Source organism: Emydura macquarii, unplaced genomic scaffold, assembly GCF_026122565.2.
Source record: "Emydura macquarii macquarii isolate MOO-44397 ecotype Brisbane River unplaced genomic scaffold, CSIRO-AGI_Emac_v2 contig_1348, whole genome shotgun sequence".
Lineage (NCBI taxonomy): Eukaryota > Metazoa > Chordata > Testudines > Chelidae > Emydura > Emydura macquarii.
The window spans coordinates 10,893,306-10,920,061 of NW_027131485.1; the positions used below are offsets into that span (position 1 = coordinate 10,893,306).

At 39.8% G+C, this 26,756-nt stretch overlaps 1 protein-coding gene across 5 annotated transcripts in view; it reads left to right on the plus strand.

The window, feature by feature from the left end:
• CREBBP (CREB binding protein) overlaps positions 1–22,269 on the plus strand; it is a 175,012-nt gene extending 152,743 nt beyond the window's left edge. For 3 of the 5 annotated variants that reach the window (XM_067551124.1, XM_067551125.1, XM_067551126.1), the window contains exons 24-31: positions 5,215–5,365; positions 6,400–6,546; positions 7,252–7,365; positions 7,971–8,136; positions 9,305–9,472; positions 15,320–15,481; positions 15,769–16,050; positions 17,846–22,269. In XM_067551124.1, coding sequence (XP_067407225.1) covers positions 5,215–5,365; positions 6,400–6,546; positions 7,252–7,365; positions 7,971–8,136; positions 9,305–9,472; positions 15,320–15,481; positions 15,769–16,050; positions 17,846–19,996 — 3,341 coding nt within the window. In that variant the 3' untranslated portion in view covers positions 19,997–22,269. Of the gene's footprint in view, positions 1–5,214; positions 5,366–6,399; positions 6,547–7,251; positions 7,366–7,970; positions 8,137–9,304; positions 9,473–9,899; positions 10,584–13,960; positions 14,909–15,319; positions 15,482–15,768; positions 16,051–17,845 lie in introns of those variants that run through there. The other 2 variants (XM_067551127.1, XM_067551128.1) reach the window with 2 other exon arrangements.
• The last annotated feature ends 4,487 nt before the right edge of the window (positions 22,270–26,756 follow it).

The following is a 26,756-nucleotide window of genomic DNA, read 5'->3' on the forward strand; positions in this document are numbered from 1 at the left end:
CAGACATAAGCTTTCGTGGGCTGCAACCCACTTCCTCAGATGCAAGAAATAGAAATCAGATAGGAGGTATATATATACATCCAAAAGTAAGAAACAACAATGGTGAGAGTAGGTGTTAGCAAAGTCCATTCAGTTATAGTAATTGAGGCCTATTCACAACCATTGATTAGGAGGTGAGAATGTGTGAACTACTTGTAATGAGATAACCATTCCAAGTCCCTATTCAGACCCAGTTTGATTGTGTCAAGTTTGCATATGAGTTCCAGCTCTGTAGTTTCTCACTGAAGTCTGTTTTTGAAGTTTTTTTGTAGAAGTATGGCAACTTTCAAGTCAGCTACAGTGTGTCCTCGGAGATTGAAGTGCTCTCCTACTGGTTTATGGATGTTACCATTTTTTATGTCTGATTTGTGTCCATTTATTCTTTTGTGTAGTGACAGTCCGGTTTGGCCAATGTACATGGCAGAGGGGCATTGCTGGCACATGATGGCATATATTACATTAGTAGATGTGCAAGTGAATGAGCTCCTTATGGTGTGGCTGATGTAGTTAGGACCTGTGATGGTGTCACTAGAGTCGATGTGTGGGCAAGAGTTCACAACGGGGTTTGTTGCAGGGATAGGTTCCTGGGTTAGTGTTCTTGTTGTATGGTGTATGGTTGCTGGTGAGTATTTGCTTCAGGTTGGGGGGCTGTCTGTAAGCAAGGATAGGTCTGCCTCCCACGTCTTGAGCGAGTGAGGGATCATCAGCTAGGATAGGATGTAGATCTTTAATGATGTGTTTGAGAGATGTTAGCTGGGGGCTGTAAGTGATGGACAGTGGTGTTCTGTTGTTTTCTTTGTTGAGTCTGTCCTGTAGTAGATGACTTCTGGGTACCCGTCTGGCTCTGTCAATTTGTTTCTTCACCTCTCCAGGTGGGTATTGTAGTTTTAAGAATGTTTTATGGAGATCCTGTTTGTCTCTGTCTGAGGCATCGGAGCAAATCCGGTTGTATCTCAGGGCTTGGCTGTAGACAATGGATTGTGTAATGTGTCCAGGGTAGAAGCTGGAGGCATGAAGATATGTGTTGCGGTCAGTTGATTTTCGGTATAGGGTGGTATTAATGTGACCAGCCTTTATTTGTATTGTAGTGTCCAGGAAGTGAATGTCTTGTGTGGACTGGTCCAGGCTGAGGTTGATGATGGGGTGGAAATTATTGAAATTCCGGTGGAATTCTTCGAAGGACTCTTTCCCCTGGGTCTAGATGATGAAAATGTCATCAATGTACTGTAGGTAAAGGAGAGGTGCTTGGGGACAAGTTTTGAGGAAGCGGTGTTCTAGGTCAGCCATAAAAATGTTGGCGTACTGTGGGGCTATGCGGGTGTCCATAGCTGTGCCACTGACTTGAAGGTATAGATTGACTCCAAATCTGAAGTAGTTGTGGGTCAGTGTTCACTATGCCTGTTCAGAATCTTTTGGGCATCTGAGAAACTGACAAGACTCAGGTCAGTTTTACTTAGCTACTTGGGAGAATTATGACTAGCAACAGAGAGAGAATCTGGAACTGTGCAGTGGGGGAGACTTGGAAACAGACTAAAGAAGAATGGACACTTCCCCATTCAGTAGCCAGAAAATTTAAGGGAAGGACAGAATAGCGGAGACAAAAATCACAAAAGCTATTTGGCTAGTAGAAGGTAGAGGAATGAAGAATCATCACAGCAACCAGGAAGTTCTGGGTTGAGGGTGAGACCAGAGAGAGAGTGCGCCACTTCTCTCTGGCAGCAGAAAGAATGGGTTGAACATTTCAGATTTGTCAGAGAAATTGATGGGACAGATTAGATAGGAAGTACCACATCAGAAGAGAGATTTTTGGCAAAGAAGTGGAAGGAGGAGTACTCAGAGCTAGACAAATTCAGACTGAAAATAAGGCATGCATTTTAAACAGAGAGACTCATTAATCCTTGGAACATCTTACCAAAGGTACTAGTGGATTCTCCATCCTGGACAATTTTTAAATCAAGATTGGATGTTTTTCTGAAAGATCTACTTAAGGAATTATTGTGGGGAAATTCTGTGGCTGTTATACAGGAGGTCAGATTAGAATGATCAGAGTGGTCCCTAGTGGCCTTGGAATCTGTGAATGTAAATGTAATCTTTACCCAGTCTTCTCCACAATACTTACCCTCACTTTTGTACATACGTGTTGAAAAGCCCAATCCAAGCATGTTTCTTGCCAGCAGGGAAGGAGAGAAAACAATCATTGTTACTTTTACCCATAAAAAGCACTCTAATATTATGATGATGGTTTTCACATAAAAACCTAGACAGACAAAATACAAGGGAGACTGGTAGAGAACACAGTGTAGGGTTGGTAAGAGAGTCAGGAGGCTGGAGGAAGAGAGAGAAAGGAGGAAGTAGTCACTAAAATCATCTTGGAAAAAAAGATCATGATCTGTCATAGGAAAGAAAAGAGAAAAATGGAATGAAGCTATGGAGGAAAAAAGATATAATGCAAGCAAGGTATAGTAAGTGCTATTTTTTTTAAAACACCAAGTCGATTGACAGTGTAAATACAGTACACAAACATTGCATAGCAATTATTGCCATAAAATTGGTGGTTTTGGCAATGGCTGCACACTTTTTATTATCCTGGCTAGTATTTATTTGATTTGAGAACATAAAAGGCAAAACAAAGACCATCTACCTAAATTCTGCAAAAGTACTCAATCCCCTAGGTACACCAAATTCTCAAGCTAGTAAGTACTGGATATGTTTTTCAAGCCTTAGTAAGGATTGTCTTGAAAATAAGTTGCAACCTCCTTCCATAGTTTTTTATTGTAACTGTATAAACTGTAGCTGAGAACCAAAATAGAGTAGCCTGTTAACAGAATATTATGCTTTTAGAATAATCAAAATGCTTGACTCTTAAGGATTGTATTTTAGGGTGAATGAAGGATTGTTAACATTGTAAAGGAACTTAGCAATGTTTGGGTTGGCATGGATGTTAGTAATCTCTTGCAAACATTATTATACTCTTGCGCTATACATATGTTAATTTAGCCTTTTCCTTCCTTTCCATGCCTTACTGTGCAATAGCACAGAGTGATGAAATGACTTTGAAGGGAAGTGGGAATCACTAGGTAGAATTACCAATTGAAAGATGTTAAAATGAAGACAAAATAATTAGTAGAATTAATTACAATTGTTAGCTAAAAATATGCTAGTGCAACTCATTAGTTTCATCTAATGGAAATGTTGCACCCTTTTTCTATGTTCTTCAGACAGAAACACTGCCAAAATGAAATACCACTTTTAAAGATAATCCTCAGGTGTAAATTTCAAAGCCCACTGCACTGTAATATGATGTGTAGAATGCCCCACATTTTCGTTCAGCATATTAGCATTAAAAGTGGAAATGGTATAGTTTTCCTTTTCAAGTTCCTCTGAAATCAGCTTTGCAGTCTCCCACCTCGTGACACTCCTGAGTGTGCTGTGCTGATGTCATAACCCAGAATTCCACTAAACACTGGCGTTAAACTGTCGAGGTCTTAAGGAAGTGCTATGCTTAGGGTTAATTTTTATATCCCTATTTTTATATATATTGCATATTTTCATATATTTTTATATGAAATAAAGTCTTAGAGCATAAGCTCTGTAGACAGGAACGGTGTCTTCTTTTGTGTCTTTACAATTGTCAGTGAACTCTTGGGTTTTAAGGTAATCTTCAGGGTGGGTACTCAGCGGCACTACTCTATGAACACCCCAGATGGTCCTTTAGAAGAGACAACAGCCTCTGGGCTAGATGGCAACTGATTAAGGTTACAATTTTGGCATGGAAATCTTTAGTAATTTTCATGGCAGAGGTGAGGGGGAAAAGAAGATAAGTCATGAAAAGGATACCAGTTAATATGGTTTTGGCTACATCAACATAAATGAGCATTGTTGCGGGTGCTGAACGGTGATGCCCCCAGCAGGGGGAGAAAGCTCTAGAGCAAGCCCACCCGGCACTCACCGCACAGGCTCCTGTCCCACATGGTTGAGCCCAGCTCCAGGCATTGCAACCTGGCATATGTACCCCTCCGGAGATGGAGATGGAGAGTGAACAGGCCAAACATGAGTACCACTGAGACCTGTGCCAGGTCACACCACCACTTGGTCTGGAGATCTGATCAGATGTGGTTTTACAGACATTGTTCCAAGTTTTCACTGACTTTATTCAAATTCATATTTCTGTGACAAAATCATATAACACTATAACTGATGAACAGCAGCATTTGGGGAGAGCTATACATTAAATGTAGCAGGGTAAAAGGGGTCACCATGAGAATGCATAAGTGAATTGTGCCATTGCTTTGATTTTAGGTAGAGAGAAAATATGCTGGTACAGCTAGAATAATTAAATACAAATTACTACTTGGCAAAATTGTATAAATAATTAAAAATACAGTAGCAATAAGTCCTATAAAGTCAAAACGTAAGGTACTTCCATTTTCACAATTTAAATCAAGGGTTTTTTCTTTAAAAGTAAAGTTTTGGAAGACTTATATTTTGAATTTATTTAAAATTATGTTTGTCAACTTATAGTGTATATTTGTAGTGAATATTTTTAAATGTTATGTGAATGGCAAAACTGAATTAGTGGTGCAAGGATATACAGTATCTGGACTTGAAGCTTTAGAGGCTTCTTTGCCTGTGCAAATAACTATTAAAACTCAATATGTACATTTTTATAACTATGTAGATTACTTTAAGAACAGTGAAATCTCCATTGAAGTCAGAAAGCTTTTAGTTTCTGTTGACTTGCTTTGCTTGAAAAGGTGTGGCTAGGAGCCAGATTCATAAACTGATGTAATCTCTGTCAAGCAGCCAGATGAGTGTTTTTCTTACAAGGAAACTTTTGCAGTATTTATAAAACCTCCTACAAATATTAAATTACCATGTCGAGCCTCCTTTGTTAGTGCATTTACAGAGTATTTTTTCCGCTGTGGGGTAGTCTACCTATAAAAGTTGTGTAAATTTAACTTTAGCTACGAAGGTGGCTTTTTATTTTAACTGTAGAAGGTAACTCTTTAAATTCTCATGCAATAGTAAATAATAAAACTGAAAGCACTATGGCCGTGTCCTGGGAGGAGTGAGTTAGAAACATTTCTGACACTGTGATTCAATCTAAACTATGCTTCAGTTTCCCCAAACATTTTATCACTACTTACTTGGTCTTTAATATTTTTCCCCCTTTAGGGCTACAAACTACCCGTTTAGGAAATCATTTGGAAGATAGAGTAAACAAATTTTTGCGGCGACAGAATCATCCTGAAGCTGGAGAGGTCTTTGTCAGAGTGGTAGCCAGTTCAGATAAGACAGTAGAAGTAAAACCAGGAATGAAATCCAGGTTAGTCCTCTCTTATTATGGTAGCATTTTGAGGTATATTTCATGTGTAATTTTTTTGCTTACTTAAATATAGTAGAACCTTGCTAATTTGCACTGATTTAGAGATGCTTTGTAAATTATTGAAGTTGGTAATTGTCAAGCAAACAAAAACATAATAAAGACAATACACCATAAAATGTACTTTGTTCATTTATTTTGGCAGTTATAGTTCAGCTTTTAGCTTATAGAATCATAGAAGATTAGGGTTGCAAGGGACCTCAGGAAGTCATCTAGTCCAACCCCCTGCTCAAAGCAGGATCAACCCCAACTAAATCATCCCAGCCAGGGTTTTGTGAAGCCAGGCTTTAAAAACCTTTAAGGATGGAGATTCCACCACCTCCTTAGGTAACTCAATCAAGCTTATTTATATGACATAGATATATCCTGTTGTATGTTTTATAAAAATGCGATCTTAGATTATGCAATACTGAGATCTTGTATTACTGTTAAATCTAGAAGAGGTGGCAGAAATCACCATTTTTATGCAGGATGTGTAATTTAGTACAGTGCACTTTAGTAAAGTTCTACTTTAGTAATGTTTCATTAACTATGTTGTCTTTCTGTATACTTTGGCTTCTGGAAATGCTTTTATAGTAAGTGGGCTATTTCATGATAAATTGAATGGTTTTTGAAAGACTTTATCCATAAAAGTACTTTAGTTTTACTCCAAATATGGCAAAGTGTTGACTGAATTACACTTAGTAACATCAATGCATTATAACTAATGTACCATTTATTTAGAGGCTGGCAGTTTCTATGGACATTCTTTTACTTTGTGTTTGCATATTCAATAAGTTAATTGTACAGAAAAACTTTTGTCTCTAGGCTTTATGGATACTGACCTTGCATTGCCATGATGCCAGTTTGATATGACTCTATACTGTGCCACAACTGGTACTTCATTATTTAGTTGTTCAGAAATACTTAAGTTGTAAAAATCTGTTTCCTTTTTGATAGACTTTGAATCTGTTGATAGATTTATTTCTTTCCTGCAGGTTTGTGGATTCTGGTGAAATGTCAGAATCCTTCCCTTACCGAACCAAAGCTCTGTTTGCTTTTGAAGAGATAGATGGAGTGGATGTGTGCTTCTTTGGCATGCATGTACAGGAGTATGGCTCTGACTGCCCACCTCCAAATACCAGGTACTCTTTCATTTCTGTTAATACTTTAAATACCAGCTAGCTACAGATACTTTCAAATACTGAAATATTCGTGGCACACAGTCTTAATATAAAGTTGTGTGTTGTAGACTTTTCCACACCAAAAAAAGATTGACAGTCAAAATGTTAGCAAATACATAAAACTCAAATCTGTCTCAAATGCTAGTATTTGTCCTGGCCTCTCAACATTTTTGCCTGTTGTCCAAAAGGTGAAACACTAGCAATATTTCACTTTTATTTCAGCAACTTTACATGATGTACTTTGATGCGTCTCTTTGGCCAGTGAAAGGTGCTCCTCCTCTTTGAAATCAGTTGTAGGGCTTGAAGATTCGGCGGCAGTCGACCAGAGTTACACAAACTACACAAAAAACTTGGTAACTCCCGTCGACTTTTGTGCTTCTGTTCTGCACGCCATCTTCACTTCACTGCGCCACTTGAGAAGGTGGTCTTAATACGTCGATTTCTGGATCAACTTCATTGACCGCTCAGTCAATCCAGATAAGTCGATCTAACGGCAGCGAATTTGCCGCCGTCAATGAAGACATAGGCCTGGTCTTTAATTTTCCAGGTCCCTTCCCAAAGCAACCAAGTTTGTGTCTATTCTAAAAGCTGAACACCAGCAGATGAAAGCTAATGTGGTTTGTATTCAAATAATTTTCTTTTTTGTTTTCCCCCTCATCCTCACAGGCGTGTGTACATATCATATTTAGATAGTATTCATTTCTTCCGGCCCCGATGCCTCCGAACAGCTGTTTATCATGAAATCCTTATCGGATATCTGGAGTATGTGAAGAAACTTGGGTGAGTAAAAGTTGACTGAATTCTTTGCTGTGTGATGCTGTTATTCAATATCATGTGAATAGCATGGTTATTTTGTGTAACTTTAATGAAAGAGAAGACTTCTATCTTATTTCGGGTGGTTGGGACGGGGATAACTTTTGATTTATTTAAGACAATTTCTTACTTCCTTCCATCATCTTCTCAAAAGTCTTATGAAACAGGCACCTCTTTTCCTGCAGTGGAGAAAGGGTTTGGATTTCTGCACCAGTGAACGTATAGTGGTTATTTTCCCATCCTGGAAATGTTTTTCCTAAACTTTTCTTTCACATTTTAGACTGGGAGCATCTCACTCCCTCCACCCACTAAACTGGAGAGAGAGAGAGAGAGAGAGATGAGCACTAAGTAGCCCATTCAAAGCCTAAGTTCCATGATTAGATCATGAACCCTTATATAGATATAAGCTATTATTGCCATAAAACTCCCTCAACATCTTTATAAAGAAGCAAGAAGTCTGTATCCCTTTCTAAATGTGGTTGGGTTTGTGTACAAGAAAGGCAAAGGAATTTAGTTAAAATGCCAAATGAGTGTTAATTGAGATGTCATTGATTTTTGCATGTAACTTGCAGGTATGTGACAGGTCACATTTGGGCCTGTCCCCCAAGTGAAGGAGATGACTACATTTTCCATTGCCACCCCCCTGATCAGAAAATACCAAAACCCAAACGCCTGCAAGAATGGTATAAGAAGATGTTAGACAAAGCATTTGCTGAGAGGATCATTCATGACTACAAGGTTTGGATATCTTTTACTTGCTGAATTGATTTTACAGGGTTCATTTTCTAGTATCTAAGCTACACTTCTTCAATATAAGGGAACTGGCAGTGACTATTCTGGTTAATGTTTTATGAACATTTACATTCTTAGCCATTATCTTCCCTTGCTTACAGTTTTCTGGAATGTTCACCTTTGAGGCTACAGCTTTTCAGGCTTCGTCTCTGCCTTTAGGGAAATTTTTTGTGAACATTTGAGCAAAAATAATTCAGAGAGGCTTGAATAGAGTGTGGAAAATATATATGAAAGTGTGCGTGCGTTTGCTTGCTTGCTTGCTTGCTTGCTTGCTTGCTTTCTAATCAGGCCTTTTTGAACAGCAGTGGTCCTGAAATGCCTGGAGTTGAAAGCTGAATTTTGGCATGGAAATAGCTTTCATTAAGGAAAAGTGCTTTGGAGGGTAGTGGCAAAAATTAGTTTTGGTTTGACCAAATTATATCCCCTTCAAAATCACAGGCTGCGCATGCACAGTACATTTGCAAGGAGTTTTCTCACTGAGCTTATGAAGTGTGCGGCTAAGGAAAGTGATGCTGTTTGCTGTTCATTAGCTAACTTAGCTGGGTAGTGAATGAAAGGGTCTGGTGCACTTGTCACGTTCATTGCTTGTCTTGTATTGGAAAAGCTGCGCAGCTTGAAAGTTTGTAGAGGAGATGTTCTTTCCTAGGATCCATGTAAAGTGTGTGGGATATAGGACACTTGGCTAATATTTAGCCTAATAGCCAGGTTTTTTTCTTTCAAAAATCTCTACATTGAGAAAGAGTGTTCTTCTTTTTAAGTGATGGTTCCTGTTGTATTCCTCTGCGGGTTACAAAGGAGGAAGAGAAGGCTGCTAGAGAATGTTCTTTTCTGAACCTACAAATACTTTATTTTGAAAAAAATAAACCGATGTACACATAGCTAACGATTAAAAAGTTACTAGCAATGTTGCTTGTATTTGTGACAATGTTTTAGAAATTAAAATACACTATAAACTGCTCCACATAGAACCAGTTCCTTTCCAAGTGTGTCACTGTGTACTAAAAAAGCTTTAAGCCATGTGAGGGCAGCAGGTGTGCCTCAGGTTCTGCTATTGACTTCAGGCTCTTATTTTTGGACTTAATTCAATATTACCGTTGTGTGACACATTTAACAGGACATTTTTAAACAAGCAACTGAGGACAGGCTGACAAGTGCCAAGGAGCTGCCTTACTTTGAAGGTGATTTCTGGCCAAATGTGCTGGAAGAGAGCATTAAGGAGCTGGAACAGGAAGAGGAGGAAAGGAAAAAGGAGGAAAGTACAGCAGCTAGTGAAACAACAGAGGTAAGTTAACCTTTGCATACAGTATTTGTCCCCAGATCAGAAGGTTGTCCAAGTTGCTAATCTCAACCAGAGCTCATACCCAATACAGATAATGAAATTTAGAACTGGGAAGAAAAAAATTGTCTTTCTAGTGAAATTTTAAACCAAGGTTCCCTTTAGCTGACTTTCTGGCTTCTTTCCAGATAAAAGTTAAAAATTCATGGCCCTTTTTAAATAGGGTAGGAAAAAACATCCATGTCATAGTCAACGTTCCTACTCTTACTAAAATGGTTTCTAACATCCAGGGATGTCTGTGAGCTATTTTGGATTACATAATGGCTGCTCGGTTTGCTTTACAGTTCCTTTGCTGAGTTCCTAAATTCACACCACCTTAAAATATCTGTGTTTTGAAAGCCACTATCTAAAGTCTAAATTCTTCTTTCTACAGGAAGCCTATGCGTATCAATTTGCAATAATAGAGGATTGAAATTCAAATGTTAGTATTACTAATTACTCAAGTTTTTCATTGACTTTACCCATTGATTCCAGATGCATTCTTCTTATGCATTACCTTGTGAATATAAATAAAGCAAACTCCTCTCTCCAGTATTCATGGATGGAGCTTCATTACCCATTTACATTCTGTATTCTGTTGACCTTTGAGGATCTGAAACTGATGGCATTAGTGTGTTCACACTATCATTTTTAATTAGGGTTGCAGCTCAGGCTTTTAGGAGTTAAGATTTCCATGCCACACAAAGTCCAGGAGGCTTTAGTTGAAACAAAAGTTTCAGCATAGTTTTTTTCCCTCGGTTTGAAATAGACACCGTGACTGTGTTGTAGAACAATATATGTATATGATTGATTTCCTCTGATTTTTCAGGGAAGGACAAGAATTGATGGACCTTATTAGTGCATCATCTTCCCTTATGTCTTAAGTATCTTTTCACTAGACCCTAGCAGCTCCTTCAAAGCTAATATGGTGAAGGTTGTTGCTATTTTTGTACAGAAAACCCCTCAGAAAAAAATTCAGCCCAGTGCATTTTATCATGTTCCTTCTTAATTCTTTTTTTTACTTGTTGTTCTGAAGTATTTACATGAACATAACATATATTTGAATATTTTTCAAACAAGAAACAGCAGCCTCTTATTTCATTCCGTAAATGCAAGTTCTAACAGTTATTGAAAAGGCAGTGATGAGAACATCAAGATACCTGTTATGTCTGTTAGGAAACAGTAAAAAGTTATAGAATTGTCTAAGGGTGCTTCTCTTCTAGGAGAAAAACTATGTTCTTACCTCCGTGAGCTGTAATGAAGTAAAATCCTGGTGAGAACAAGAGAGTATGTAGTTTTCAAATAAGTTACCAGTTGAATTGAGGTTTACGGCAGGCCTAGGGTTTACCTTGACATGCTATCTCATGTGAAAACTACCCAGTGCCTTGTCTTCACTAGGATTTCAATGTACATTAGTTAATGCCAGTTATCTCATTTGAGTTAAGAACACACCTTTTTTCAGAATGAAGACAAGGCCTAGGAGGGGCAAGGTGAATGTGTGGAGTCATTGGTGATTCACAAAGAGGGCTATGACTACTGGCTGGAATTAACTATCATTGGAAACCGAAAAGAGGAGAACAGATAGAGGCAGCAACTTTTGGGTGTTTGGTTTAGTAGAACATAGAAACTCCTGGAAGGTGGGAAACATCTCTGATAACTTAATTCAATCTAAAACTGGCCAATTCATCTTATTTTTGTCATATTTGGTGTTAAATTCACTGTATGGTTACTTTATTGAGTATTGTCCCTGTGGGTGCTCCACTGTTGGCATATCTGCACCCCTGCACCTCTGATTGGAGATTTTAGGTAGCAGTGTCCATTCAGCCCATGTGTGCGTGGGCTCTCCCTCATGCTCTGCCTTGAGGCTATCTAGTGCTGCGCAGGCGAATCGCCCTCAGTTCCTTCTCTACCGCAAAGCCTCCTTGTTAAGAACTCCAAAGTAGAGGGGAGGAGGATGGGTCGTGGAGCACCCATAGGGGGACACGGCTCCAAGAACCATCGTTACTACACAAGGTGACTAACTTCCTCACCTCATTTTAAATGTAGTCTGTGTGAAAGCTGCTGCTCAATACTGTAGATAGGTAATTAGTGTTCATGTACTAATGTTTGATTACTGAGATTATCTGACTCCACATAATTTACACTGAAGGAAGTAGTAGGAAACAAGTGATTGAGTGGGCAACGAGAAAATCATTGTCGTCATAATGTAGTTACAATCCTTTTTAAGTATCAGGTCTTCCAACAGTTTCTCAACCTAAATTTCCTTCAGGCCTAGTTTTTTCATCTTAACTCCCTCAAAATGGCAAAGATTAATCTGCAGTAAAAACAGTTGACAATATTAACTGAAAGTCAAAGATTTGAATTTGATAAGAAAGTTGCAGCCTTCTTTTATGTTAACAGTATCACTTTCAGTATATCACAAAATAACAATTTAAATAAATGATTGTGAACATGCAGATTTGAACTTGCAGGGTCACTACTTGATGTTGAAAGTGAAGAATAAGAGAAAAAAATTAAATAAGAGCTAAAAGAACCAAAAATTACAATACAAGATAGCTGACTGAAAATGAGAAATGGTCTGATAAAGGCTATAAACATCCATACTGGGGGGAATTGTGTTCCTACTTAATGCTAGTGGTTCTGTGTCTAAAAAGAAAACAAAATATTATATCCAAGTTGCTGAAGATGCCAGTCCAAGAATGGCAGAGAAGTGTAACAGCAAAGACTGTCATTTGGCTCAGAAAATGCATACAGAATGAAAAAGATGAGTGCAGTCATCCTAAACTTCTGTCACTATTTCAAATTTTACTGAGAAGGAAATTGCATCTAATAACAAGGATGTCAAAATTATGGCCTCTTGATTTGTTTATGTAGCTCACATGACACATTCAAATTGTCCAAAATCTCATCTTTAAGTTTCTATCTCTCATGTTTGTGAAGAGTAGCTTCCAAATGTGAACTGAACATAATTAATGCAGTGATGATTGCCTGAGTCTGCTGGCAACGTGAAACCATAACTGAGAAGTGTGGATGTCCCATGCCGTATTAATCTCATTAAAGTGTCATCTCTGCAATCCAATGACAACATTTCAGTGTCAAAATTGACTATTTCAGTGCTGATCATTTTAGCAGATAGATTGAGAGAGAGAGTGAGAATGAAGCCCACAGGGAAATTGGAATTAGGAGTTGTTGCAGAGAAGGAAATACAAAGGAAAAAATACAGGTAATACAGACAGGGAAGAGGGAAAGAAATAAAAGAAAGAGGTTGGAGAATGAAGAGAAACAAAGAGCAGAGATAGTGGTGACCCCCTAAAGGGAAGTGAGTGATGCTGAATGCAACGATAAGGTTCTGAGTAAAAAACAAAACAAAATCCCCTAAAAGTTTAGTTACTGCATACAAGCCAAATTAGCCTCTTGATCTCTCTGCAAACCTTCCAGTGACATCAGTAGGTGATTGCTATGGATTGAAGAGAGTATGAAGTCCTAAATTTGTATCATGGACCATCATTTACCAGAAAATTTGACACCCCTGCATAACACAACCCTGAGGCATGTGATGGAACCATCATGGTGGCTGACTGAAATAGATAGGTACCCTAGCCTTGCCTTTTCTCCCCCTGCCCCATCCCCTCCCCGCACACGCCCACCCACCACCTCTGGCCACCCAGCTCTCTTTCTCTCAAATTCACATGGAAACTTTGCACTGCTCCCCTGGGGCAAAGATTCTAAATTCAGATAGTCACTAGAAGATTCATCACTCCCATTGTTTTAGGGGGGTTCTTGAGTAGCTCCTGTTGCACTAGATAATACTTAGTCCTGGACCAGTTCTATGATTCTCTCTTTTCACCCATCAACACCCATCACCTGGCTTCCCTAATGCTCCCTTGGTAAGCTGGCATCCAGCGCAAATGAGAGTAGCTCTCAGGCAGTTCTCATTTACCACAGGGACCATCCTGGTGCCTGGATGGTGCAGAATTAGTGGAGCGCAAAGGCACCTTTACCCCTTCCTCTTCTCCAAACTGCACTGAACAGTCCTGGGCAGCTGCTGCTGAAGATCAGGCGCTGTTTTTCTGCATTTACACTCAACAACCATAAATGTTAAAAGATGCACCAAGTAGGAGGAGGACTTGGATCAAAAAATGCCAACATTTTACTTAACAAGGGACTGTATAGAGAAGCACTAAATGTACAAAAGCAACTGCAGGAAGTTTTGGAGGGCCTTGCCAGATTACAGGCTGATAACACCATCACCATCTTGGAGGGAAATCTTGCTTGGTTTAATTAACAGTAAAGAGCTGGAACAGTACAAGGACAAAACCAAAAAATTACTTAAGGAAGCTATGGAATTTTCATATATGACTGATCCCATACACAGAAGTCAGGTTGATCCTAGACTAGGAAGAAGAGGCTGAAACTTGGCTGATTGAACATAATCGTGAGTTTCCTTTCTCCTAGCATTTACGAATGAAGAGCCAGATTTCTGCCCTGAAAGTATGTTTGCAAAGGAGGCTGTGTCATTGTTGCATTAAAATGTTAGAAGGAAAATAAAGGAATACAGGACATTTGAATTCAAATGTTGTCAATTTTTAAAAGACTTGCACTTCTGTCTGACTCGCATCAGTGGAGTTAGGTGCTGAAAAACCAAATAAATTGATAAAAGAATATTGGTATCTAAGAGCAGAAGCAAGAGAGAGATAAGCCTAACTGGTTAGAAGAGTGGAGACTTTATTATCATGTTTACTGAAGTACAAGCTTTTCAGTTTAGATAGTTTTTGCCTTTGTTTGAATAAATTACTTACAAAGAATATCAAAGTATGTGTATTGTGTTTCATTTAATAAAACTTTCCTGGGTGTTTTGCAGTTTAAGAGGGTTCTTTTGGTTTGTGGAAATCACTACAACTGAGGGGAAGGGCGTTTTGGGAGGTTTTGGATTGGAAGTTTGTGTTTTAAAATAATTGTCAAGGGTATCTAGTTCTGAAGAGAGGCAATTTCTTTTCCTGTTCTTATAAATCTAAACATAATCTGACCTGTAAATGGGCATAGAAGGTGATTTTAAAATGTTTTTCTGTTCATACAATAAAATGTATCCCTCAGTCAGCTTTGTCAGCTATCCATATTGATAAGTTTTAAAAGGAAATTATTGTCCCTGTGCTTCTCTATCATTTAATACACAGTCATTATGATCTGATGTGTCACTGCTGCTGCCTGGCATATGCCCTTGTTAAGAAACTTCTTTTGGAAAGAATTGTACATGCACAATAGCCAATTTTCTGAATGAAATAGTATGTAGTATTTTTAATTTTAAAACCGGCAAAACACTCATCCCTGTCTACACATTGAGCCGGGACAGGGGGCACAGTTTCAGAAATACAAAGCTGTGATAGAGCCCAAAAAAAATCTGAAATCCACTTGGTCTTGCAGTTTTGTTAAACTCTTAAAATATTGGTGTTTTGTAAAGAACTGCTGGCAAGCTGTGAAAGGTGAAGTGTGCAAAGCTTTCACACAAGTTATAATGAAAAGAAAACTGCATAAAATCCCAAATCCTTAAATGAATATAAATGTACATTTAAATTACAAACACATCTACTTTACTTTAAACTATTTGAAAATTGATTTTTTTTCCTTCCCTTGCCTGACTGGTTTTTAATTCATGCCTCCTTTTTCCCCCGGAAAACTTGATATACCTACAGTAGTGTGCTAATTTACATGTGCTGGACCAAAATTTTAACTCTTGACAGTAAAGAGATTGAGTGAAACAATAGTAAATGAAACAGTTTTACAAATTTTAACATCCTTCCAACATATTTATTGCAGGGGAGCCAGGGTGACAGCAAGAATGCCAAGAAAAAGAACAACAAAAAAACCAATAAGAATAAGAGCAGCATCAGTAGAGCTAACAAAAAGAAACCCAGCATGCCAAATGTGTCCAATGATCTGTCCCAGAAGCTCTATGCCACCATGGAGAAGCATAAAGAGGTACAGTCAAAAATCTGGCTGGAATAGGAGATAACGTTTTTGTAAAATGAGGCTTGACAGTAGTTAAAAGTCAAAACAGGAAGGAACAATGCTTGTGACTACAGCTGGACTTTTATTTTTCTTTTATAATACATATTGAAGTAGGTTACCCTCAACTAAATTAATTAGATCACACCATCTCTGTGGTACGGTATAAACTTTATTTATCCATTTTTAAAGGGTTTTTTCCCTAGAAGATGTTTGGAATTATTTTTATAACCTTAGTCACTCTTCCCATTTACTTGCAGGTCTTTTTTGTGATTCACTTACATGCTGGACCTGTAATAAACACCCTGCCTCCCATTGTGGACCCTGATCCATTACTTAGCTGTGATTTGATGGATGGACGAGATGCCTTCCTTACCTTAGCAAGAGATAAGCACTGGGAATTCTCCTCATTACGCCGATCCAAGTGGTCCACATTGTGCATGCTTGTAGAACTACATACTCAAGGGCAGGACCGTTTTGTCTATACGTGCAATGAGTGCAAGCACCATGTGGAAACAAGGTGGCATTGTACTGTCTGTGAGGTATGTGTGTGTCAGATTTTTTTTCTCTTTCTACTCTTCTTCCAACTGTGCCTCCTTTTCCCCCAAGTTAAATGCAAGTGTCTATGCTACAGCAGCATAGCTGCAGCTCTACAGTTGTGCCACTGTATCACCTGCAGTGTAGACACAGTTTGAGTTCTTTCAGGTAAGTATCTTTGCTTTACCTTGAAGCTCCTCAGTATGAACAGTTGTTTTGGGGATAAAATTTTGGTTTGGGGTAGTAATTAATTTCTAGTCTGTAACTGCTGTAGGAGCAGCTAAACATACAGCAGTCAAATAAACAAATAATTTCTGAATCTAAGGTAGTTTTAATTTACTAAAACTCTGATTTTGTGCTAGGTTTAACTTAATATTAAAGGATCTAGGCCTTTGAGCCAGGCTTTTTGAGCTAGGCTTAGTGCTGGGCTCTGAAGCTGGACTTGAGGAGACTGATCTAATTAGTAATTAATCGGGGGAGAGGAGGTTAGGCCTTTGGCTTTTGTTTTGAGTAGCTATCTCTACAGAGTTGGCAGCAGTGCAGGGCTTGTCTACCTGGGGAAATTTAGCAGTATAGTTTTACTGCTTTAGTTAAACAGGTATTAATCCCCATGTGGACAATTTTATACCAGAGGTTAGCTTATGTTGACATGAGAGTGGACAGGATACTGGACTAGATGGACCGTGGGACTGATCCTGTCTGGAAATTCTTATGTTCCTTTGTGGGAATATTCATGAACCCTCTGGTATAACAGTGTCTATGGGAGCTGTGTGTATGCTTCCTCAGAAGTCCAAAGAATCAGTTTCAAGATTATATGAGGTGCTACAATCGTGGCCCCCTCAGTTCCTGTTCAGCTGCTGCAATGGCACATCTTAGAACCCTTGGCTATAGGTTTTTCTACCCTGCAATGCTTTCTCTTCTCTTTTTCTAGTTAGATTAGGTTTATAGTTATTACTACTTTGTTTTTAAAGTTACAGTTAAAGCAATGTATTGTGAGTTCCATGGTTCTCAACCATGCCCGCCTGACTGGTGGTGATGATGGTTGCGATCTGCGGAGATTTAAAAAAAAAAAAAAAATTGTTTTGTCTTGGCTTTGTTTAGTTCTGTTCTCGCTCTGTGGTGTTAGACTGTTCTTCCCAAAGGAAATGAAGCAGTCCAGGTTCAAGAGGAGCACCTCTTGGGTATCAAAATACCCATTTCTGGAGTTCCTGTTGCTCAGCACCGATACATTAGCATTGGAAAAATTTCAGCTCCTGCAGTGTTAAGGGGTTTAATATCAGCTCTGTCTGCTAGAGGGATATTCTTCTTCTCAGTCACGTACTATCCCAGTGAGGCACAACTGTAATTGATGGGGTGGAAACTTACTGTCTCATAATATCATCCAAAGAGGACGGAAGCAGGCCAGGCAATTAGTTGCTGGGGATAATAGCTTCTAAAGAGGTTACTTGCTCTAGAGTGACTTTCATAAATAGAATCGTAGGGTTAGAAGGGACCACAAAGATCATCTTGTCTAACCCCCTGCCAAGGTGCAGGATTTGTTGTCTAAATATTGGGTGAGCCTAGTATTTCCTGTCTTGAGCTGGCCCAGTTCCTACAGTCACAGTGATGGGCCCTTTCAATATGTGCCTTAGTTGGTATTGAGTGAAGCAAGACAGATACCACCTTTCAAAAAAACCATAGAAAAGTAAAGTCTAGGTTCACATCAAGAACACATTGACATAACCTCTTTAGCCCTTTTAGTAACAAAAGCTTTATGCTGTACTAGGCTGCTGAACTTAGTGGGTTTTCCTTTATTTTTAGGACTATGACCTTTGCATTAACTGCTACAACACTAAGAGCCATGACCACAAGATGGTTAAATGGGGCCTGGGTCTGGATGATGAGAGCAACAGCCATGGAGAACAACAGTCAAAGAGCCCCCAGGAATCACGTCGACTAAGCATCCAGCGCTGCATCCAGTCCCTGGTCCACGCCTGTCAGTGTCGCAACGCAAACTGCTCATTGCCATCCTGCCAGAAAATGAAACGGGTTGTTCAGCACACCAAGGGCTGCAAGCGCAAAACCAATGGTGGCTGTCCTGTGTGCAAGCAGCTAATTGCTCTTTGCTGCTACCATGCCAAACACTGCCAAGAGAATAAATGCCCTGTGCCATTCTGTCTCAATATTAAACACAAGCTCCGGCAGCAGCAGATCCAGCACCGCCTCCAGCAAGCTCAGTTAATGCGCCGAAGGATGGCTACCATGAACACCCGTAATGTGCCTCAGCAAAGTTTGCCTTCTCCTACCTCAGCAACGCCTGGTACTCCCACGCAGCAGCCAAGTACGCCACAAACACCACAGCCGCCTCCTCAACCCCAGCCCTCCCCTGTAAGTATGTCACCAGCTGGCTTCCCCAGTGCATCAAGAACTCAACCCCCTACTACTGTTCCAACAGGAAAACCTACAAACCAGGTGGCAGCACCTCCACCGCCTGCCCAGCCTCCCCCAGCTGCTGTGGAAGCAGCTCGGCAGATTGAGAGAGAAGCTGCCCAGCAGCAGCAGCAACTCTACAGGGTCAATACCATAAACAATGGTTTGCCTCCCGGTCGTCCAGGAATAGTAAACCCCGCAGTGGGTCCAGTGAACCAGATGCAGCAGGTTGGCATGAATGTACCCCGGCCTAGCCCCGTAAGTGGTCCAGTAATGTCCAACATGCAACCTGCACAATGGCAATCAACTCCAATGCCACCGCAGCAGCCAATGCAGCCGGGAATGCCAAGACCTGTTATGCCAATGCCACCACAACAAACTGTAGCTGGGCCAAGAATGCCAGGTGTGCAACAGCCACCACGCAGCATTGCACCGAATGCACTTCAGGACTTATTGCGGACCTTGAAATCACCTAGCTCTCCGCAACAGCAACAGCAAGTTCTTAATATCCTCAAATCCAACCCTCAGCTTATGGCAGCTTTTATCAAGCAAAGAACAGCTAAATATGTGGCAAATCAGCCTGGGATGCAACCACAAACAGGCATTCAGCCTCAGTCTGGGATGCAGCAGCCGGGTATGCACACTCAGCCTAGCTTGCAGACCATAAACGCAATGCAAGCAGGAGTCCAGAGACCGAGTGTTCCTCCTCAACAGCAGGGAATAGGAGGCATGAATCCCCAGGGACAAGCGATAAACATTATGAACCCTGGACACAATCCTGGCATGGCAAGTATGAATCCACAGTATAGAGAGATATTGAGGAGGCAGTTGCTGCAGCAGCAGCAGCAGCAACAACAGCAGCAGCAGCAGCAACAACAAGGAGGTGCTGGCATGGCAGGGCATAATCAGTTTCAGCAGCCTCAAGGACCTGGAGGTTATCCACAAGCCATGCAACAGCAACGGATGCAGCAGCATATATCAATACAGGGGGGGTCCATGGGACAGATGGCTCAGATGGGCCAGCTGAATCAGATGGGCCAACCTGGCATGGGGGCAGATGGCACCTCTAACATTCAGCAAGCACTGCAGCAAAGGATTCTGCAACAGCAACAGATGAAACAACAGATAGGGTCTCCAGGCCAGCCTAACCCCATGAGCCCACAGCAGCATATGCTCTCAGGACAGCCACAGGCATCTCATCTCCCCGGCCAGCAGATTGCCACATCCCTCAGCAATCAGGTGCGATCTCCAGCACCTGTTCAATCTCCCCGTCCCCAATCCCAGCCACCACATTCCAGCCCATCACCAAGGATACAGCCCCAACCTTCACCTCATCATGTCTCTCCCCAGACTGGTTCCCCCCACCCAGGACTTGCAGTTACTATGGCTAGCTCCATGGATCAGGGACACTTGGGCAACCCAGAACAGAGTGCAATGCTTCCACAGTTAAACACCCCAAACAGGAGTGCGTTGTCTAACGAATTGTCTCTCGTTGGTGATACCACAGGAGACACACTAGAAAAATTTGTGGAGGGTTTGTAGCATTATGGGAGCATCACTTTTTTTTTTTTTTTCTTTCATGTTCTTGGACATTTTGTACTGAAAATTCAGATGTCTAGGTTGTTTTGAATCCTAGAGGGAACTGCTACTTCCTACACATGGAAGAATGGATTGCTGTTTAAAAAAACAATACAAAGAATATATTTTTTGTTAAAACCAGGAGGTTAAAATATCTGGTCTCTTTTTTGTGGGTTTTTTGTTTTTTCGGGGTTGTTTTTTTTTTTTTTTTTGTTTTTTTGGTTCCTGTTGACTCATACCTTTTTTTAATGGGAAAACAAGTTCATTATATTCATATTTTTATTTGTATTTTCAAGACTTTAAACATTTGCGTTTAAAAGAGAAGAAAAATAATATTCAGAAACTGTTTCCTGAAAAATGCAACCTTATAATGTATCCCGATAACTTTGACATGTTGCGGGAAGATTTTTTTCTATAGTGAACTCTGCAGGCATTTGAAGTATTACCCCTGGAAAAAATAGGAATTGACTCTTGCACACAAACACACACATTGGCTAATGCCAAAATCCTTGTCTTGCAGATGTAGAAATTGTTGCTTTGTTTCTCTGATAAAACTGGTTTTAGATGAAAAAAATAGGGATGATCACTCTTAGACCGTGCTGATTTCAATAGAGAAGAAGCATTCTTTTCTTTCATTCTTTCTTCTTTGTGAAACTTGAAATGAGGAAAGCAATTCTAGTGTAAATCATGCAAGCTCTATAATTACTATAAATAAGAAAATCCAAGAAGATTCAATCACTGTATAGAATGGTAAAAAACAAAAAAAACCTCATTTCTTACTTATATCATATTGTTAAATAAACTGTGTGCAACAGACAAAAAGGGTGGTCCTTCTTGAATTCATGTACATGGTATTAACACTTAGTGTTTGGGGTTTTTTGTTATGAAAATGCTGTTTTCAACATTGTATTTGGACTATGCATGTCTTTTTTCCATTGTATATAAAGTATTGCTTAAAATTGATATAAATTACTGAAGTTTTTAACATGTATTCTGTTCTTTAAAATCCATGTAAGAATGTTTAAGGTTTTTATTTATTTATATATATTTTTTGGATCATGTTCTTTGTAAGACATGGCTATGAATATTCCCTCATTACACAGAAGCAGCCAGTGGCATTGATAGGCGTGGCACGATACAAGGAGTACTGTTGGTAGCATGTCTGTTTTACCACACCCTTTATCGATTTGTTTCCTTTTTGGGGAGGGGGAGAGGAAGATAATCTGTTACCCATACATTTAATACTTGCAGGCATTCATCCAGAAGGGTTAACTGGAATAAATTATTGATAGCCGTTGCTTTTTAAAAATGCATTGAATTTAGAGAAGGATCACCAGTGGAAGAGAGAAAGTATTGAGTTAATTCTAGACTAATTTATTTAGTCTATAGCAAAATATGAACATAATATGAACCTATTGATTTTAACACTATTTTTCTGCTGTTAACTCCAAGTCTAGATTTGAGGGTTTTCTGTGGAATAAAAATAACTAATCATGTATGTGTTCCCTCTAATATCCTGTCGTCATGCCCTGATGTTCATGGGCACACTCCACCGCCCAATAAATTACTTTGTTTCTGAATTTAAAACTGAGGAAACTCTCCAGGTTTAGGATGTGAAAGATAAATCCACGGTTAGCCTAGGATTGCAATACCTTAAATTTTAGTCATGTGGTTTATGTGAACTTCAAAGGGAATTTGCAGCAAATCCAGAAGAGTAACCCCTAACCCTGGGTCTGATGTTGCTCCAGGTGGGAGTACCTGGCTTGTTTGGCTTTTTACATGAAGTTAGCACTTCCTCCAGTATTACATTTTTTTTTATTGGGACAGTATTTTACAGAAAAAAAGCAAATGTATTAACTCGTGGAAGTGGAAGAACTTTTTGCCCCATACTGTGAAAATAGTAGTGCACCACAGCACTGCTTAATCTTTTTAAACTATAGAGGGTTGCTGCTTAAACTTCTTCTGCAAATCTAAACTGTTGTACCAACATCACCATCTTTGGACTCACCTTCCCATGCAACTGTCTTCAGCAATCAAGATGTCAAAATTCTGGGCTGGGGTGAGGTCAGTGAACACTAACCCAAAGCTTGTCCAAAGGAAATTGTTGTAAAAAGGATGGAAAGCCCTGATGCTGTGTCTCATGCTGTATACATAAAAGGAGAAAAATACTATATTTGTGATCAAAAAGAGGAAACTTGAAATGTGCTGGTGTTTCTAATAAAAGCTGGTTAAACTGCTTGGATTGAAAGATGGTTCCAATTGGCTAGTGCCCATTAGGGTCAGCTGAGTCTGACACTAAGATTTAGTTGACTGTATCAAATCCTGCTAGTGCATGTATATAAATAATGTTTATTTTAAAATATCCCATTAGCATTATTTCTAAAGCTGTATAAACTAAACCTGAGGGAGATGGGACGGCTTTCATGTTACAGTTCAACTGGGTTCCAGCTGTGGAAAAGAGTGCAAGAAAGTCGTGATAGGAAACAGAGAAACATAACTGAGTTCTGAAATCCCTACTGAGAGAATGCTGCTATAATACCGTAAGTATGGAGTGGGGGAAAGGGCTAGAATGCACAGTGTCACTGTTCCTGATCCCATATACTCTGCAGCCATGCTGAATGCTGTGGCACATAATTTCTCTGGCATCTTGAAATAAACTCAGAAATTTGATGTGGTTCTTAGTGTTTCTTAGATGTAGACTTCGGAATGCTTTAGGTAAAGGGTGAATTTTACAGGTGGGGGAACAGGTGCTGTCCCACATTGACAATGGCAGAGGTAGGAACAGACCCTAGATCAATCATAGGCTGCCAGCTGCTGTACACTATTCACTGCATAGAGCTTTGAATGCAAAGGAATAAGACAATCAGTACAGGCTTCCTTAAGTTTATTTTGACATGAAGTTTAGCATAAATTTAGTTCTGGAATGTTTTTCAGTTTTTTCAAGTGCCTGGATTTGAATGTGCTGCCAAGTTTTGTACTGGCAATAAATAAATGCATTTTAGAAGCCTAGAGAAATGTAGGGCTTCTGCAACCTGAGAAGGCACAGGAGGCGGTTTGAGTCTTTTGGCACTGAGGTGGTTATGTCTTTTAGCTCCGAAGATGGGATGTATCTACTTTCTTCCCTGACACAGGCAGGAACTGCTTCATTACTTTTGAGGGAGAAGGATAAATGCACATGTGCTGCATTTCAGCTAAAGTCAGCAGAAAAATAGTTAGCAATGTTAACAGTTAAGGTGTTAAGGTGTCATTGTTATGATTGAGTTAACGCCCACCAAGATGAATGAGAGCAGTTCATCTCTCACAAAGATAGTTTCAAACTGTTTACAGATTCAAGACAGCTCTGCGTTGGTTCATGTTCACTTTGTTTTTGAAAAGTTTTCTTGGCAATCTGAAGGGCTAGTAATTTTCTTTTAATGGGAGCTGCAAGTGATCCTGCACCACAGGTTCTTATGTATGGCCTGATGCAGCCCTGCAGCGTACAATCCATCCAGTGGTAGGAAGTTCTAATTTAGTACTGAGATTAAATTCTGTCTTCCTCTACCCTGAAATGTACTACACCAATGTTAGTGTCAGAGCGGTATACTCTAATGATCAAATGGGAGCTGTAGTACCAAAATCGAGATAGCATAAATACACAAAAAGAGCTGAAAACAGCCATTGGAGTGCGGCTGCACTGTAGCTGATGTGATCTGTATACGTTATAGTCATGATAACGCACATAGGAGATAAATTTCCTAAATTTTCCCTTTTTTGCTTGAAATTTTTGATGTGTTTGCTTTCAGTCAGGAGTGCATTTATTTATTTATTTATTTTATTTATTGCGAGTTTCAACCAAAACTCTTGGGCCATTCCCATACACTGGCACAATGGGAACAAATGGCTCTCTTCTATCAAACGTTTTGCAATTTTTTTCCGAACAGTTATAAGGTCTTGGCTGGAGCTTATGGATACTTGAAATCTGGCAGGGCTGTAGTCGTGTAGTCATACGTGTAGTCACGTATGCTTTTCACAGGTCTGGGTAAAATGTTGGTTTTGATTTACCCAAGTTAGAAGTCTTTAAAAATATGCATGCGCACTGCTTTTGTTAAAGAATAAAGTACATGATCTGCCACCATTTCATTGGCCCTGTCCAAGCAGAGTATGTAAATTGAGTGGACATTTCCACTGAACATGTCGCAGTAGTCGGTTAGCATTACATACATGTACAAAAGCAAGTTAAGAAGAATGTCAGTTTTAATACATACAGCATATAATCTATGAAACTGCATATTCCATAAGGCATATCACTGAAGTCTCCTTTCCACATAGTATGGAATGAATGTATGAAATGGTGTAAAGGCTCAGATCTCATTCATTTTATATACTGTACAGTGTATCTGGTGCTTTATTGATGCAAATAGTTGTATATGATGGCATTTTTCTTTTTAAAAAAAGAAATTCCAGACAAAAAGCATTATAGTAAAAGAATATAAAGGTTGCAAAGTGAAGGCGGTTATCCATATTGTTGATGCAGTGACTCTGTGCTTCATGCACCACACACTTTGCACACCCTGCCCTGAATGGGCTCTTTTTTCCCCCCCTCCTTCAGAGGCTTTTCTAAAGTCTCTGCATTGTGTGTCTCAGCCCTCTACAGGAATTATCTCCATTTAACAGAAAAATAAGTGACTTGCCCAAAGCCATGCAGGAAAATCTGGTTGAGGTCACAGTAGAAATCACCTTCATGAGCCCCACTCCAGTGGCTTAACCACAACGGCAGCCTCATTCAATAAACATGCAACTTCTGGAAGACAGTGAGACTTTTTTGTCCCCTGAGTCTGGCCCTTTTCGCTACACAACCTTGGCTTATAGACACACCAAGTGACACAAGGAATCCTGCAGAAAAAATAGTACGTAATTAAACCCGATCTCCTGCATGTCGCCAAAGGGGCAGGGCTAAGGATTTTTGGGCACCATGAATATTTGAGTTTCCTAACCTTTGGTTGCTTCACTTTACAATCATATTCTTTAAATATGGGGGGATTAATGGAATATAGAAAAGTTTTGAATAAAAGTAGGGAAGTTGTGCTGCTGCTCCATGCACAGTGGAAGCAGCTCTTGTCCCTGTAGAATAAGGATATTTAAAAATTCAAAAAAGGACATTAAACTCAATCTCAGGATCTGACATAGAGAGGAAGGGTGCTCAATATGCAGTCTGAAAAGGTGATGCAAGTGACAGGCTGGGATAAGGAAATTTCATGGTGCAGAGTAAGTCAAGTTGGATGCAAATGATACAAGAAGGCATAACCCAAAACTGAACATGGAAATAACAAAGTAGCATGGAAGAAATGTGCAGTACTTTTCATGGGATGTACTCACCAGTTGGTCTGGGAGGGTGGTAATAAAAAATAATCCCTGTTCTCCTGAGCAAAGGAAGGTCATTCTGTGACCCAAGAGGCCCTACCCACCTCTCTTGACGAGCCAATGCATTGGGCTGTCCGTAAGTTTCATTGTGTTACAGTTTTGGCCTTTGTTCCACACAAAGTGCTGTATTTGCTTTACAGAAATACCACGCTGCCTAGGGGAAATCCAGAGCTTAATTAGCCTTATAGTGAGAAAGTATTTCCTAGTATTTAACCTAGATCTCCCTTGCTGCAGATTAAGATGATTACTTCTTGTTCTATTTTCAGTGGACATAGAGAAAAACTGATCACCATCCTCTTTATAATAGCTCTTAACATATTTGAAGAGTGTTAGCAGGTCCCCCCTCAGGCTTCTTTTCTCAAGACTAAGGGCCGGTCTATACTGAAAACTTACATGGGCATAACTACATCTCAGGGGTGTGAAAATTCCACATCTCTGAGATGCAGCTGTGCCAACCTGATTCTTCCGTCAACCTAGCTACTGCCTCTCATGGAGGTGGATTAACTGCATCAATGGGAGAACCCCTCCCATTGCTGTAGTGAGTGTCTACGCTGAAGCGCTATAGCGGAGCAGTTGCAGCGCTGCAGCTGTAGCATTTTAAGTTAGGCGTACCCTATGCATGCCCAGGCTTTTTAACATTTCTTTATAGCTCACTTAGTTCCTAAACCTTTCATAATTTTTGTTGCTATTCTCTGGACTCTCCAGTTTGTCCACATCTTTTTTAAAGTGTGGTGCCCAGAACCAGACAGTGCCCAGTTGAGACCTCACAAGTGCTGAGCAGAGTGGGACAATTACCTCCCATGTCTTAAATTTGACACTTCTGTTCATACACCTCAGAATATTAGCCTTTTTTGTGACTGCATTGCAGTGTTGATTCATATTTAATTTGTAATCTACTATAAACCCCAGATCCTTTTCAGCAGTACTGCCACCTTGTGAGTTATTCCCCATTTTATAGTTGTGCATTTCATTTTTCCTTCGTGTAGTACTTTAGTGAATTTCCTCTTGTTGAATTCAGAACAATTTGTCAAGGTCGTTTTGAATTCTAATCCTGCCCTCCAAAGCTGGTGTCACCTGAAAATTTTATAAGCATACTCTCCACTCCTTTCTTATTCAAGACATAATGAAAATATTGACTAGTACCAGACCCAGGACTGACTCCTGTGGGATTCCATTAGATATGCATCCCCCCAGTTTAATAGCAAACAATTGACAACTACTCTTTGAGTATGGTCTTTCAACTAGTTTTGTGCCCACCTTATAGTAATTTCATGTAGACCACGCTTCCCTAGTTTGTTTATGAGAATGTCATATGGCACTGGGT